Source organism: Chanodichthys erythropterus, chromosome 8 (genome assembly GCF_024489055.1).
Source record: "Chanodichthys erythropterus isolate Z2021 chromosome 8, ASM2448905v1, whole genome shotgun sequence".
Lineage (NCBI taxonomy): Eukaryota > Metazoa > Chordata > Actinopteri > Cypriniformes > Xenocyprididae > Chanodichthys > Chanodichthys erythropterus.
The window spans coordinates 29870723-29887117 of NC_090228.1; the positions used below are offsets into that span (position 1 = coordinate 29870723).

Genomic DNA, 16395 nt, shown 5'->3' on the forward strand with positions numbered 1-16395 from the left:
TCTAGGAGTTTTTACGGTGAAAGTGGTGACGCTGAAAAATGCTCCAGTGGATTGATAACATGGAAAGTGCACTTATGCCCACGAATGTGTAACGTTTCCATTGAGCCCGAGTTCATTGTTCAAATCAACCGACGTTTGACTGTTTTGTGCTTCGGCTCTGTTAGCCCGGACCACTAGATGCAAGTTACCTGCCACAAGCCAAGTTATAGTATTGAAACAGCTCGCTCCCAACTACGGTTCGGTGCGCGGAAGCTGAAAAGGTAACAATTTATTTCTTAATGTTATTTTCCCCCCACTTTCAATTCTTTTCCTTCAATGAAAGGTTAGATTTTTGCTAATTTTATGAATTAAAGATCAAAAGGATAAACAATGCAGATTTATTTTTAGAGTCATCTTTAATCATATGTATGAAGGGGGCTAATAATTCTGGCTACGACTGTATATGTTACGGTACGCTGGTGTAGAGATGAGGCTGATACGGATTTCCACAATAAAGTTGAGTACTTTAATAAACAGAGACAGGAACACCAAACATAACCTTAACACAACAGAGAACGGACAAGGAGTGCAGGGAGTGAGTGCATTATAAAGGGAGTGCAGATAATAGAGTCCAGGTGCAGGTGATCCGTGATGATGGGGAGATGACGAGGGAAGTGAGTGCAGGTGTGGAGAACAGGAGGATAATGGGATATGGAGTCCAGGGAAACAAGGGAACTGTGACAGTACCTCCCGGTAGGCGCGTCCTCGCGCCGTAAATAGAATAACCGGGAGGGGGGGCGGGCGCCCTGGAGACCTCATGCAGGTGCCGGGGGATGAGTGGACTGGAGTGGAGGTCTCCAGGGCGGATCCATGAGCCATGGCGGGTCTGGAGCCTTGGCAGGCCACGGCGGGTCAGGAGCCTTGGCAGGCCACGGCGGGTCAGGAGCCTTGGCAGGCCACGACGGGTCAGGAGCCTTGGCAGGCCACGTCAGAGGCCCACCCACATGTGTGGCGCCCACATGTCCCCCACCCACGGGTACTTGCCCCCCCCCCAAAAAAATACTTGGAGAGGTTTAGGATCATATTGAGGAGTCCAAGGAATAAAGTCAATGTGTGGGTGGAGGAGCATGGAGCTGGTTTGGCGGTGGATACTGGAGCTGGTTTGGCGGCGGATACTGGAGAACTTTGCTCGGCGGCGGAGACTGGAGAACTTTGCTCGGCGGCGGAGACTGGAGAACTTTGCTCGGCGGCGGAGACTGGAGAACTTTGCTCGGCGGCGGAGACTGGAGAACTTTGCTCGGAGGCGGAGACTGGAGAACTATGCTCGGCGGCGGAGACTGGAGAACTATGCTCGGCGGCGGAGACTGGAGAACTATGCTCGGCGGCGGAGACTGGAGAACTATGCTCGGCGGAGACTGGAGAACTTGGCTCGGCGGAGACTGGAGAACTTGGCTCGGCGGAGACTGGAGAACTTGGCTCGGCGGAGACTGGAGCGGCTTGCTCGGCGGAGACTGGAGCGGCTTGCTCGGCGGAGACTGGACCGCTTGGCTCGGCGGAGACTGGACCGCTTGGCTCGGCGGAGAATGGAGAGCTTGGCTCGGCGAAGACTGGAGAGCTTGGCTCGGCGGAGACTGGAGAACTTGGCTCGGTCCATAAGCCAGTCTATAAGCCAGGCCACCTCACTTGGTGGCTCGCACAGGGTTGGAGCTGCAGGCTCGGAAAGGGCTAGAGCGGGCTCTGGAGCAGGTTTTTTCCTCCTCTTCCGCTTTCCGGACCCAGCAGGAGAGTGTGGGTCCAACGTGGGGCAGGAAGGAAGTTCACCGGAGGGATAAGCGGAGGAATACGGAGGCTGACTAACTGGCCCAGCCGACCGTGTTTCTGGACGGACTGGAGACCAACACTCATCCACATAGAATTTGGAATTATTCAAAAACAAAATAAAATTGATAGTTTCACTTAAGGAGAGACGATAATCAGGTTCATGGAGACGGAGAGTGTTGTCATCCAGACCGTCCAAAAACAGGGCGATTAAATTAGCATCGGGCCAGTCAGTCAGATAAGCCAGCTCAACGAACTCCTCCACATACCTCTCCAGTGAACGACCAACCTGAAGAAGCCCGATGAGGCGATCGCCAGCAGAAAGGTGAGTGAGAGGCGTTGGAGGAGCGGTAGCCAGGGAGCCGGGGAGTGTCTCCATCTCTTTCCTTGTTGTGGAAAATCCAAAGTTTTGGTCCGTTCTTCTGTTACGGTACACTGGTGTAGAGATGATGCTGATACGGATTTCCACAATAAAGTTGAGTACTTTAATAAACAGAGACAGGAACACCAAACATAACCTTAACACAACAGAGAACGGACAAGGAGTGCAGGGAGTGAGTGCATTATAAAGGGAGTGCAGATAATAGAGTCCAGGTGCAGGTGATCCGTGATGATGGGGAGATGACGAGGGAAGTGAGTGCAGGTGTGGAGAACAGGAGGATAATGGGATATGGAGTCCAGGGAAACAAGGGAACTGTGACAGTATACTAATTTATCTGAAAAAGTAGGACCAATACAGTAAGGATGACAGAGTAAATCGACATAAAGAACATGAACATCAACACCAAACCAGCTCCTGAACGACTAGAGAACGACTGTTGATAAGGACAAATGTATAGTACAAAGCACAAAGCATTTAACTTATTTTTGGCACAAATGGAACCCCATATAACCCAATAGTCTACCAAAATTTTACTAATACTTTAAATAGAGTTAGTGGACATGCTGTTGCAAAGTAACTTATAGTTAGTATAATGTCTAAAGTGGACCATCAAAACCCTAAAAGGCATTAGGGGGTTTATTTACACTCTGTAAAATTTGTAAAATGCTATTTGTGAGAAGGATAATGAGATATTGCACATCACATACCAAAAATAAAAAATAAAAGATGCTAGTCAGTGAAATACAGAGATGTGGGATTACTTAGTGTAATGTACAGCAGTGTTAATGGTGCAGAGCATGAGAGGACATGTACAAATGTTATGTTATTTGCATGAAATATATATAAAACATTACATTTTGATAGAAATAAACAAGACACATTTTAAAATATACATCAATTTATTATGTTTTTGCCATGATTTATTATGTTTTATTGACAGTCCCATTGACTCCCTGTGCCAATGCATTGATGAAATTAAAAATTGGATGTGCCTAAACGTCCTTCAGTTAAACAAAGACAAAACTGAAGTCATTGCGTTTAGAAACAAAGATGAAGTTCTCAAAGTGAACATGTACCTTCACTCTAGGGGTCAAACAACTAAAAATCAAGTCAGGAATCTTGGTGTGATTTTGGAGTCAGACCTGAGTTTCAGTAGCCATGTAAAGACAATAACTAAGTCAGCATATTATCATCTCAAAAATATTGCAAGAATTAGATGCTTGTCTCCAAACTTGTTAATGCTTTCATCACCAGCAGGGTGGATTATTGTAATGGGCTCCTCACTGGCCTTCCCAAAGGGACCATAAGACAGCTGCAGCTCGTACAGAACGCTGCTGCCAGGATTCTGAGCAGAACCCGAAAACATGAACACATCACACCAGTCCTCAGGTCCTTGCACTGGCTTCCAGTTGCATTTAGAAGTGATTTTAAAGTACTGTTACTTGTTTATAAATCACTCAATGGTCTAGGACCTCAATACATTGCAGATATGCTCATAGAATATAAACCTAACAGATCACTCAGATCATCAGGATCAAGTCATTTAGAAATACCCAGGGTTCACTCAAAGCAAGGAGAGTCTGCTTTTAGCTGTTACGCCAGCCGCAGCTGGAACCAGCTTCCAGAAGAGATCAGGTGTGCTCCAGCAGTAGCCACATTCAAATCCAGACTCAAAACACATCTTTTTATCTATGCATTTGCTGATTGAGCACTGTGCTACATCCAAAATGTTTGCATTTTATCTTATACATATTATCTTTTTATTCTTTAATTTAATTTTTAATGTATTTTATATCTTTTATGTATCATCTTGTTATTCCTGACTTTTAAGGCATATTAAATATTGCTGTCTGGTTGAAAGAGCTGGGAGAATTAGGAAGAAAGCATTTGTGATTAGGTTAAAATTTGGTAAATTTGGACAAACCATGGGGAAATTTGAGCTGTGGTGGATGGTTAAGATATCTCTGGATTAAAGTCAGGACACTTTCCAAAGGGGGAAATTTCCAAAGGGGAAAATTTGAATTGCGTTGCATAGATAAGATATCACCGGAAGGGGGATTAGGGCTGTGTGGCGCAGTTTGAGGTGTCTTGGCAAAAGGGGAGATTGAAATTTTGTTTATCAGTTTGAAGTGCATTAAGAGTGAAGTGTCTTTATGTAAAGCACTTTGAATTACCATTGTGTATGAAATGTACTCTACAAATTAAATTGCCTTGCCTTGCTTTGCCATCCAAGAAAAGTTTATCTGTATTGTATGTTTTGAGCACAGTCTGGGAGAAGCTAGGCTTCATCTTCTGTGGCAATGACTTTACATTCTGGGAATAGGAAGAAGAAAAAAAAAAAAAAAAAAAACTTATGAGTGGCTTACTTGTAGTAGTCTCTGCATATTTAGCTGGGATAGGGGGCACCTAAATGTACATACCTTGGATTATGTTGCTTGCCTTCCTGCAAAAGTTTGTCTTTAATGTATTGTCTGAGTGTGCCAATGTCTTTCTGCTGGGAGACATTGAGCTTTCCGTTCTGCAGCAGGGACTCGGCATTCTGGGGAAAACAACAACAACAACTACACTACTTAGAATGGCTTGTTTGTAGTCATCTCTACATATTAATCTGGGATAGGATGGCACAGAAAAGGTTACACCTTGGATTAAATTCTTAAGAATAATTCTAAACACAGTCAACATTTTAAAGAAAAGGACAAAATAAAACAAATAGTTGAAACAAACTGCAATCTTTCATCATTTTAATTTTATAAATTGGCAGGCTGTCATGGCAACTAACCATCAAAAGAAAAATGCCACAGCTTGACAAATCTGTTTGGACTGCAACATCGATGGAACTCAGACTCCAACCATATAGGGCTTCAATTCCCAAAGAGGCTCGTGTATTCATGAAATTACTGTTGGAAAGAGAAGAGCCATCTTACACCAGGTGAAATAAAGTAACCAAAAACTAAAGGCACTACAGTAAAAGTCCAGCAATAAAGATTTACACAACATGACTGAGTAAGACTGAATTATTCAACGGTTAAATAAATGATTCATATGTCCACCCTTACAAAAAATAAATATACATCAAGTTTATTTTATTAAGAATAGTTAAGTAAATTTCAAATATATTTTAAGTATACTTTTTGTAGTAAGTATAATATACATGTACTAGTAGTATACTTGGCACTTTTTAGTGTATAAACGTATACTTTTAAGTATACTTTAAGTGTATCAATACCAAACTTTATGTACACAACTAGTTTACATCTGTTTTTTTTTCCTGTTAAGTACATAAAGTATATTTCTGAGACGTACATGAAACAAGATTTTTTTTCTTCTAATGATCCACAGACTCAATACTTGTCAATACTTGACATACAAAACACAACAATGGTAATAATAAAAATTCTAATAATAATAATAAAATAATAAAAATACTAATAAATTCTAAACATTGCAAAATAAACAACACAAACTGGTATAGGTGAACCAAAAATAAGTTCAGCATGCACAGATAAAACCAACAAGAATCAAGAAACTCAACAGCGTAACATATTCATGCCGCATTGCATGCTGGGGTACCTTCATAGTACATATGCACTGTAGAATTACAGTATGATATTCCAAGAGTGCAGTTAGACACAAGAGAAGTCCTGCTGTGCAATTACTGTGAAAGTAATGCAAATATTAATCTGGAATATACTGTAATTTAACTCTATAATTTTGAACAGTGTATGAATTAAAGACTAACTAGGGTAATGAAGACAGGTCAGGCGTTTGACAACAAATGAAGCAAAGAAATGAGTCTTAACCCTGTAGAGACTGTAGACATGTGAAAGAGGGGTAATAAACCTGGTCCATGAGGTGCACTACACAATCTCCATACATTACAAAATGTTGAGTATAGCATACAGTACATACCACCAATGCGTCAGGAATTCATCGTGCTTTGATGTGCTTTTGAGTGAATCAAGTACACAGACTTTGCGCTCTGGTATGTTAAATGCAATTAAGAACCAGTGATTGAACCTGCACACTGGCAGAAAAGCCCAATGAAAATCCTGAAACTGCACCTGTCAAAAAACAGAAAGATGTAGTTATTTAAAAATAAAACATATATTATATATATATAAACACTTAAGACTAATTATCTGCCTTGCTATATTTCCAGCGTGTATAGTCTTCCTTCCTCCACAATTGCTCAAGGAAGCAATGAAAGACAAAAACTTTAATCTCCGACTTCAAGGCCAGGAGGTGAAGATAAGCATGAACAACCTGAACAAGATGACGAAAAGACAACGGTTATTGAAAAACAATCTGTGCATTGATTGCTCCATAAGTACAATAAACCAAAGAAAACAAGGTATTCTTTACTGTTAAATATATTAAAAACTGTAATACATTTACATACTGAAGTAAATAAATGTAAAACTTTACATTGTCATTGAGCCATTGACGGGGATTCAAAGTTTCTAAGTCTTCTGAGGACAGTGTTATCCTTCCTACTGACAGGGGTTCAGTGGCAGACACAGCTGGTTGTTCTGTCACTGGGGTGAAAGTGTTTTCATCTGGCAAACTCACACTGCATTCAACTGTCTTTTGGATATTGCGCATTTTCTTGTCTGATATCAAATAAAAAAAATACATACTTTACATAGTTTAATAAACTATATATGTTAAAACGTTTTAAACAGCTTTAAAAAAGCTGATGTTTTTCATGACAACATAGAAAATCAAAACAAAGGCATAACTTGCCTGTTTTGTTTTTTCTTTTAGACTTTCTATTGTCTTTCAGTAACTGCTTTTCTTCTGCTTCATTATTTGCTCGATGTTCAGTTTTACCATCCATTTGGCCATCATGTCTTTTTTCTGGCTTTGAGGTAGTGTGCTTTTTCCTAACTGATGCCATAAAAAAAGGGGTCCACTTTAGATTAGGGTCCAATTCTCACTATTAACTATTAACTACGACTTTTGCCTCAATAAACTCCTAATTACCGCTTATTAATAGCAGTGGTGTAAAGTACGCCCCGGGTTACTACACTGTAACTCTGTTCCCTGAAAAGGCGGGAACGAGAAGCTACGCTTTATTTAGCGCTATGGGAACGTCTTTAGTCGTGACCAGCTGTGAATATATGTGTAAAACAACGTCAATGACATTGACCTACATTTATAGCCTTGCGTGACGTCATTGGAATGCGTCGTAGCGAGGCTATAATTAGATGATCCACCTGTGCATCAGCAGATATTTTGTCTGAAGAGCAGTCCAGGGACATAGTGCGGCAAAGAAGCGCAGCTTCTCGTTCCCGCCTTTTCAGGGAACAGGGTTACAGTGAAGTAACCCGGGGCGTTCCCTTTCAAAGGCTACACTCTAAGCTGCGCTTTGTACGAGAATACCCACGCCGCCGCACTGTGTGTCCGGACCCCCTGGCTGTGAAGTGTGTCACAAGCACAGAGAGTCTCAGACACTAGCTTGTGATGTAGACTCAAGGACATGAGAGCCCGGAGTGACATGAACATCCAAACTATAAAACCTTATGAATGTGTGCGGAGAGGACCAACCTGCCGCATCACAAACATTTTGTAAGGGGCGCCCCCCGCCAAAGCTCTAGAAGAGGCAACCCCCCTGGTGGAATGAGCCCTGATGCCCGTTGGCGAAGTATGACCACGCGCCTCATAGGCAAGGGCAATAGCATCTCTCACCCAATGTGACATGGTCTGTTTCGTGGCGGCCGCACCCCTGTTATGGCCGCCATGACAAACAAACAGTTGCTCTGACTTACGCCACTGGCTGGTGCGGTGGACATAAGTCTGAAGAGCAAGGACTGGACACAGTCTGTGAAGTCTCTCCTGATCCGGCGTTGTGAATGGCGGAGGGCAGAAGGCTTCAAGGGTGAACGGATGCAAGTTCGAGAAAGGAACTTCAGGTAGATAGTCAGGATGAGGATGCAAAATAGCTTTCACCATACCTGGGGCAAAGTCTAAGCAGGATGGCACAATGGACAGAGCCTGCAGATCCCCAATTCTTTTCAAAGAAGTTATAACCATAAGAAAGACCATTTTCAGAGTTAACAGTTTGTCAGAAACTGACCCTAATGGTTCAAGGGGGGTCTCAACCAGGCCCTCAAGGACTACTGCTAGGTCCCATGAAGGGATCCTGGTTCTAGAAGGGGGCTTAAGCCGCCTAGCTCCTTCGAACGAAGCGAGAGAGCAGGACATGCTTGCCCAAAGGCACCCCGTCGATCAGAGCGTGGCAAGCCGAGAGAGCGGCCACATAAACCCTGAGAGTGGCGGGGCATGTACCGGTCGATAACTTTTCCTGCAGGAAGTCCAGAACTGTAGCAACTTGGCAGTTTACTGGATCTGCATTGTGTGCAATACACCATCTTTCAAATACACCCCATTTGTTGGCATTACTTGCTCTAGTAGAGGGAGCTCTAGCATTTAAAATAGTCTCGATAACTTCAGGTGAAAGCCCTGTGTCCCTCAGTTGGTTCCCCTCAGGGCCAAACATGAAGATTCCACATCTCTGGCCGGGGATGAAATATTGTCCCCCCGGAGTAAACACATACAGGCACATTCTAGGCCACATTTGCTCATCACATCCAGACCCAGGGGAAGCTGGGTGACTCCAAAAGAAATAGAGTGGACATTGCGCTGCCTATTGGGGCGAAGAGGTCCATCTGTTTCATAAAATCTTTACCAGATTTGACTACCTCAGGTGGAGTTTCTACTCCCCCGTCGGTATGCTCTGTCTGGACAGATATCTGGGGATATAAATCGCCATGAGGGACAGGAACTTGTCCTGAGCCCAGAGCAGAACGCGCTGCACCAGCCTGTCTAGACGTTGCAACGCAGGCCACCCTGGCGATTCATATTAGAAGCTACCGCAGTAATGTCCACCCGCACTAGGACATGGTAACCCCTTAACTGGTGGAGGAAGTACTTCAGGGCCAGAAATACAGCCATCAATTCGAGGCAATTGATGTGCCAATCGAGATGATGACCTCACCATATCCCTTTGGACTGGACAGCCACCTAAGACCGCTCCCCAGCCCGTACAGGGAGTGTCTGTTGTTGGCATCTTGCAACATCAACGTACCTAGAGTGGGACCCAGGGTGAAGAACCGGGGTCTGAGCCACATAGAAAGGGAACGAAGCCGCAGCGCGTAACCCTTACCATAAACATGGATTTTAGAAAGTGCACGAAGCATTAGCGCGTGACTTACCATAAACATGGATTTTAGAAAGGGCACGAAGAACTCAGCTCGTGCCCTTGCCCTTATTTACCGTAGAGCATTGCCTAGACAATACCTCTCGGCTCTGAGCCACAACTGAAACGTCTCATGTGCAAGAGGCCCATAGGAATCACAGAGGACGCTGATGCCATGAGACTTAACATTTGATACTGCAGAACAGTGCAATCTTGGCCTAGCCTGACATTGTTCAGGGTGGTTAGAATGGTCTCGACTCGAGCGGGAGACAATCATGCCCGCATCATGGTCGAATCCCATATGACCCCTAAATATGTCGTTCTGTGGGTAGGACAGAGACACTTCCTCTCATTAATCTCAACCCTAGAGAAACTAGATGGGCTAGTACAACACCTGTGTTGTAACACCATCTCTTGTGACTGTGCAAGTATTAGTCAGTCGTCTATGTAGTTCAAAGGCTAGGCAGAATGGAAGAACCCGATATTGGTAAGCTTTGCCCCCGAAAGCGAACCTCAGGAACCTCCTGTGTTGTGGCAATATTTCTATGTGAAAATATGCGTCCTTGTGATCGATCGTGACAAACCAATCGTCATGTTGGATTTACGACACAATCATTTTTCTGGTTAACATCTTGAACTCGAGAGCTTTGACTGAACGGTTAAGCCTCGAAGATCTAAGATTGGACGCAGCACCCCGTCCTTCTTGGGAACTAAGAAGTATCTGCTGTAGTAACTTGACTCTCTCTAGAGGGGGAACATGCTCTATGGCCCCTTTCTCCAGCAGAGATTGCAGTCTTATGACAGTAAAGTCGCTTGCTCTGGCTTCACGGTAGTGGAGACCACACCGTTGAAACGCGGAGGACGACAAATAAATTGGATTCTGTATCCTAATTCTACTGTCTTTAGAACCCACACAGACACCCCTGGCAGTAGTTTCCACACTGCCAGGTTCTCTGAAATGGGCACTAATTTTGATACTTCCGTTGAGGGGATGTTAGATGTTCCACGTCCTGATATGTTACAGAAATCAACGGAACACCTAACATGTCACTGAAAACCGCTGCCCCCCGCTACTCCAGATGTGGCGGGGAAGGAGGGTTTATGTGAAGATATTGAGAAGGGGCGGGTGTTAGATATTATGAGGCTGCTGAACATGACGAGCTGGTCCCTAGATTTATAAGGGGAAGCACAAATCGCCACAGCCTTCTTAGCAGGTCAGCCTGGTCCACCTGCAACACTGCCATAGTGTGCAGCAGTACCAGTCTGATACACGGATCAAAACCATCACCTTCCCACCAGTATGGATGTTAATATGCATAGCTTGGTGGGGAGTGCTGTCTCTTTAAGTGACTACGAGCTCCAGAGAAGAGATAGCTCGCAAGCGTCTGCTCAAACTGGAGCATCATTGTTTAAATCACACGCCCTTGCACCCACGATAGTCAAATAAGTTGACATTGAAGGCACAAGAAAAATAAGGTTTCCCCATAACGAGTTAACGTCATGGAGAACCTATTTATTTTGCTTATATATATATATATATATATATATATATATATATATATATATATAAATCATATCATTAAATATATAAATATAAACATATATTATAAAGGCCATTTCACTTAATAAATTCCTCAGAATTAAATGCAGCCAATTACCAGACAAGTAAACACGGTCTGAATGAAAGGCTGTGCTTAAAACTTCCATAGATCAGTCTGAAATGCCTGAAACACAGCCATTGTGTACAGCGCAGTAACAGCCTGACTCGTTGTGAAACGCCTCTGATGATGCGCCCCCAGGGGAGAGATAGCATGCAAGCGTCTCTCCGATCTGAGGCAGCATCGTATAAACGCGTGCCTTTGCACCCGCGATAGTCGATCGGGTCGACGTCACGGGTACAAAACACATTTATATTAGAAATGTTTGGGGTCTGCTTGTGTCACTGCTTGAATGACCGTCCAGAGCAGTTCACTTTATCACAGGAGGAACGCTCAGAGACGGACAAACTCATATTCCATTCCAATGGAAAACACTTAATCGTCCTCTGCCCGAGCCGAAGAAGCGCCGGAGCACGCTTCGGTCTCGGTAAAAGACATTGCGATCCGGAGAGAGAGTGAGAGCAATAAGTATAACCCCGTCTCTCGCTCCTCAGCCAGATCGCGCGAGCCCCACGATCACACTGTAGGTGCTGCCCCTTAAATAAGCAAAGCGAACGCGAAGCACTTTAACTGTGAACATTCACAATGCTCGCACTCGCCCCGTTACAACGCAAGGGCAGCGTGCTCTCCCCAAACAAACAAAACAATATTGGCGTGTGTCCGATTCGGAGATGGACTGCGAACACGGAGACACACGCCGTTTGCTTTGTTCAGCGATGACTTTCTCTCAAATATATAATATATCATATTTATCATATCATGTTTACTTTCACTTGTCAGACAGAGTTGAAAAAGGAACAAAGGGAGAGAAAGTTCTGCGCACTGCCTGTCAAATCTAACTCCTAACAAAGTAATGAAGGAAAGAAAGAGTTTGAGCAGAGCTGCTTCACACACACACTTCACAGTATGGTCTCTGAAGACAAAAGACCTACTGATGCACAGGTGGATCATCTAATTATAGCCTCGCTACGACGCATTCCAATGACGTCATGCAAGGCTATAAATATAGGTCAATGTCATTGACGTTGTTTTACACATATATTCACAGCTGGTCACGACTAAAGACGTTCCCATAGCGCTAAATAAAGCGCAGCTTAGAGTGTAGCCTTTGAAAGGGAACTTAAGTATCTTTTTGGCCACTGTGTAGTTTTACTGAGTATCAAAGATATTAGCAACTTTTTTTTCTCTATTTGACTACATTTTTGAACAAGCTGTTTATTTCTGCTATAAAGAAGTGATATCGCCATCTACAGGGCATTGAAGGTACAGTACTATATCTTGTATGTTTTGCCTTTACTCACCCAAACTTGTCAACAAAGTTAGTTTACATGAATGCGAGAGCATTAGCAGGTAGTTGCTGAATCGCAGGTGTTTGTTATAAGAGATGAGATCATGACTGCACTGGTGATGAGGCAGAAACCAGCACATCCAGTGCAAGAAGGCTTACTTTTTTATCTTATTTATCCACTATACTGACGAGACCTTTATGAATGATATTGGTTCACTTATGGCTTTTTTGTGCAATTGAGCTTAACTGAGACTTGAGAATCTGTAAACGTTTAAGAGGCTGTTGTGTCGACCTTGATTTATTGCAACATTTCTATTAGAGCAAGACAATACAAGACATACAAAGTACAAAGAAAAGAAACATAAGTACAAAACAAAAACACAATTTAGTTTAATTTTGATTTTAGAAAATAAACACGATCAACTGTTTATTACTTTAGGTGTCGAGAACTAGTGCATCTTTGAGCCTATATTCAGCATGAGTAAAACAAGAGATATGTTTATTTTCTAAAACCAAATATGATTTGTAATCATTGACTGTAAAAAAAAAATTGTAATGAAGTACTTAACTTTGGGCGCATTCTCTCTTAGCTCAGTTAATGCTAAGCTACACTGAGATGAGGATAGGCTGATCTGATGGCTCATGGAGCCAAAGTTAATACAATTTCAACATATTAGTTGATGTTAATGTCAAAAACTGTTCTTTGGAGTGTTTTTACTTGATTTACAATGTGGGATTACACCGATGTGCTGTTTTTGTTGAAGTTTATATTGTTTGTATGCTCGCGTGGCTCATGTGCTGTTATTTCCAAACAGATGTTTTTGAAAACCACACATTACATGCTTTCTAATGTTTGTCCAGGTATGTCATTGTGTAACCCATGTATATTTGTCATTGTTCTGATATGTTTATTATATAAAACTTCACATAACAGTTTAAATAAGTTTTACATAAAATCAGTTAATGCTAAGCTACACTCAGATGAGGATGTCTGGTGGCTCACAGAGTCAAAGATGATGTCTTTGAGAAGCCACACAATACATGCTGCTTTCTAATATTAATTCTTCGTTTGTCCAGTTCTTTCGTCTGTCCAGAAAAAAAAGAGCCAGCTAGAGACCAGTCAAAGGAATTTGATGTCCGTTTTATTCACACAACGCAGAGCTGACATCCCATCACATGGGACCGGTTACATAAAGTAACTTTGTTGACAATTTTGGTGAGTAACGCACAAGATATAGTACCTTCAATGTACTTAGATGCCAATATCACTGCAGAAAATGTTGGGTGCCATGAAAAATGTAATTTGTAATTGCAGTACTTATCACAAATGTATTGGTGTAAAAAGTACATTTACTTGTTCAAAAATGTAGTCAAGTAGAGAATAAATGTTGCTAAAATCTGTGATACTCAGTAAAACTACAAAGTAGCCAAAAAGATACTCAAATACAGTAACTAATTATTTACTCAAATACTTTACACCACTGCCACTAGGTCTAATATTCTTTCAAAGTTACGGTTTGCCTTACTTATCCTGTAACTAAGTCGTGACATGTATCGTTTGATTGGAGGGCCTGGGTCACTCTCATTCGAGCTGGACTCGTCAACACCAGCATTGCACACATCCAACTGAGATTCCTTATGAAGTTCTAGCCCTCTATCTTCGTAATCTTGTTCTGGGGGAAAATAATATTTAATGATTATTTTTTTTAAATAAGTCTGTGTTAGGGAAAAATTATAATAAGCCAGGCGCTGTTTAATATCTTACCGTTATCTTCCAACGTCCTTAAACATGAAGCGCTGGGTAGCTCACATGCACCGGGTACCTCCCTAAGACGCTTATGCCCACGTCTGGGCGTGGACAGGGTACATTCGTTAACATCTCCGCCGGCTTGCGAATGTGATACAATAGGATCACAGAACATCTCGTGAACGGGGTCTTCTGGGGGAGATACACAGGAGCTGGACCTCTCAGTGACGCCGTTTGGCGAGTGCCCTGATTCCACGACAGGAGGTTCACCTGGCTGATTTTCCTGAGATTCTCCTGATGCAACATCTCCATCTACTGATGCATTGTAAGAATAAGGTTATAAACTGTAGAAAATCTTTCAACACAATAACAAAAACCTAATTGTACTTAGACATAGCCTACTCACCATGAACAATATCCTGGACACTCTCTCCAGAAAGCAGTGCCTCAACTGAAGAGCACATACATTATTCAGTATAGAGTTGTTGTCAACCATAAAATCATTTTAATAGAGAAAGAGAGAATACTTACGAATCTCATCCAAGGTGAGGTCTGACCCTATGTCAAAATGCAGATCCGATTCATTTGCATCTGGTGATGTTAAAAACAGTGAAAAATCATGATAATCGAAGCATGATATATAACCCAATTATGAAATAAAGTGTTACTTATCAACATGATTTGCAGTCATTGTACGAGCTGATGATAAATTTTGTGCGAAAGATCCTGTCAAGATTTTTGTTGTAAATGTTGTTCTGGCATTTCTGCTATGCCATAAAGTGTGGGGGTATCCTAGATTGTCACCTGCTGATATCACAAAGGCCTAATGGCAGGAATCTGCTGGAACATTGAAAATGATGGACTGGCCCCCTCAAAGTCCGGACCTCAGTCCCATTTATCAGAAAATAAGTGTACTGATGTTTGAAAGTGTTAGGCTTGAAAATATGTACAAGTTAATAACTAGCGAACTAGACATGTTAAAGCAATTTTATGATTTTTATAAACCTTACTTCATTTAATTACCATTTTTAAACCTGTACCTCATGATCATGTTAGCAAGCAAAGGAGCTACCTATCTATCTATCTATCTATCTAAGATACTATCTAAAATATTAATAAAGATAACAAGTTATATCATTAGAAAGTTCTAAATGTTTACTGTCAATCAACAGTGTTTAGATATAGATGCTCCAACACCTGTAATTAATTGGTGTCAGGTGTGCAAATAATAACATGAAAAATAAAATGGGATTTCATACCTTTATAATGAAATAGGGATCGCAAAATTAATCCAATCCTTGGCACTTGGGTAAAATATGAGTGTCCATTGCAAAACAAAAAACGGTACTTTTTGTCCACAAAAGTGTTAAATCCATGAAATATGGATATATAATCCATTGTTTGCATCACATTTCTTCTGAATGATCTGCTCTTTATCATCGTTCTTCAAGAAATAATGCAATCTGAGCAGTGTTTATGTTGTAAAACTGTATCGTATCTAACAAACAAATGAGCCTGCGTCCAAAGAATAATTTTTCAAAATAGTGCAGCAGTTTTAGTTATAATATCCAAGCAGTGCTGTCCGAGTTTTATATCCTCCAAAAGTAAATTTTGCATAATAGGTCCCCTTTAATATTTCTGGCACAAGGATTACTTGGCACGTGACAATTCCACTTTAAATGGTGTTCTAAATAACAGAACACATGTTCTGAGGAAATATTTTTGTGTGAATAGTGATCAGTGATGTGCACTTGACTCAGCAGATGGCTTAACCCCTTAAGACCGGATGGAGCGTCGGCGCTCCCATTTGCGTGTCTCTCTTTAAAAGCCAATAAAAATTGAATCCATATGGGTAGCACAAAAATTATTTTTGCATACAAAACAAGAGACTTTAAACTTTCATATCAAGCCTCCAACATGCTTCTGTTGCATTGTTTTCACCCTCTAATGAGTCTGAGTAATATGCGTTTACAACAAAAATAGCACAGCCGCTAACTGAATACAAGTATGTATATTTCACGTGCTCATAACTTCATGAAAAATGCACAGATCATAGAAAATTGCACATCAATATTTAAAGCAGATTCTCAAGATTAAATATATTGCAATATAATATATTGCGTTGATCACAAGATATTACTCACGGAATGATTTAACATACTTGGCTAAAAACATGTCTCTCATCTCTCCGGGATGCAGTGTGTATCCAATGTTCCCGGACCCATCCATGTTCGTTTTCCAACGTGGAATAACACATAATAGACATCATTTTAAAGCTTAGAATCTCATCTTTTTAATGCATCTAACCATTTTGAAAAACTCCTA

At 41.7% G+C, this 16395-nt stretch overlaps 1 protein-coding gene across 1 annotated transcript; it reads right to left on the bottom strand.

Annotated features, from left to right (window-relative positions):
- Window positions 1-6826: 6826 nt before the first annotated feature.
- LOC137025127 (uncharacterized) lies at window positions 6827-16308 on the bottom strand. Its single transcript, XM_067393159.1, has 7 exons — window positions 16215-16308; window positions 14602-14661; window positions 14477-14521; window positions 14089-14382; window positions 13850-13996; window positions 6923-7066; window positions 6827-6834 (listed from the first exon to the last, which is right to left on the bottom strand). The coding sequence occupies exons 1-7, from the start codon at window positions 16297-16299 to the stop codon at window positions 6827-6829; spliced, it is 783 nt and encodes a 260-aa protein (XP_067249260.1). The 5' UTR covers window positions 16300-16308.
- Between the last annotated feature and the right edge of the window lie 87 nt (window positions 16309-16395).

Bases quoted from the DNA above. Each gene is read 5' to 3' on its own strand.
- LOC137025127 (XM_067393159.1), bottom strand. From the start codon at position 16,299: ATGGATGGGTCCGGGAACATTGGATACACACTGCATCCCGGAGAGATG. The intron at 13,997-14,088 runs GTAAGATATTAA...ATTTTCCCCCAG, and splicing joins AAGGACGTTGGAAGATAACG to AACAAGATTACGAAGATAGA. The intron at 7,067-13,849 runs GTAAGGCAAACC...TTATGGCATCAG, and splicing joins ACGACTTAGTTACAGGATAA to TTAGGAAAAAGCACACTACC.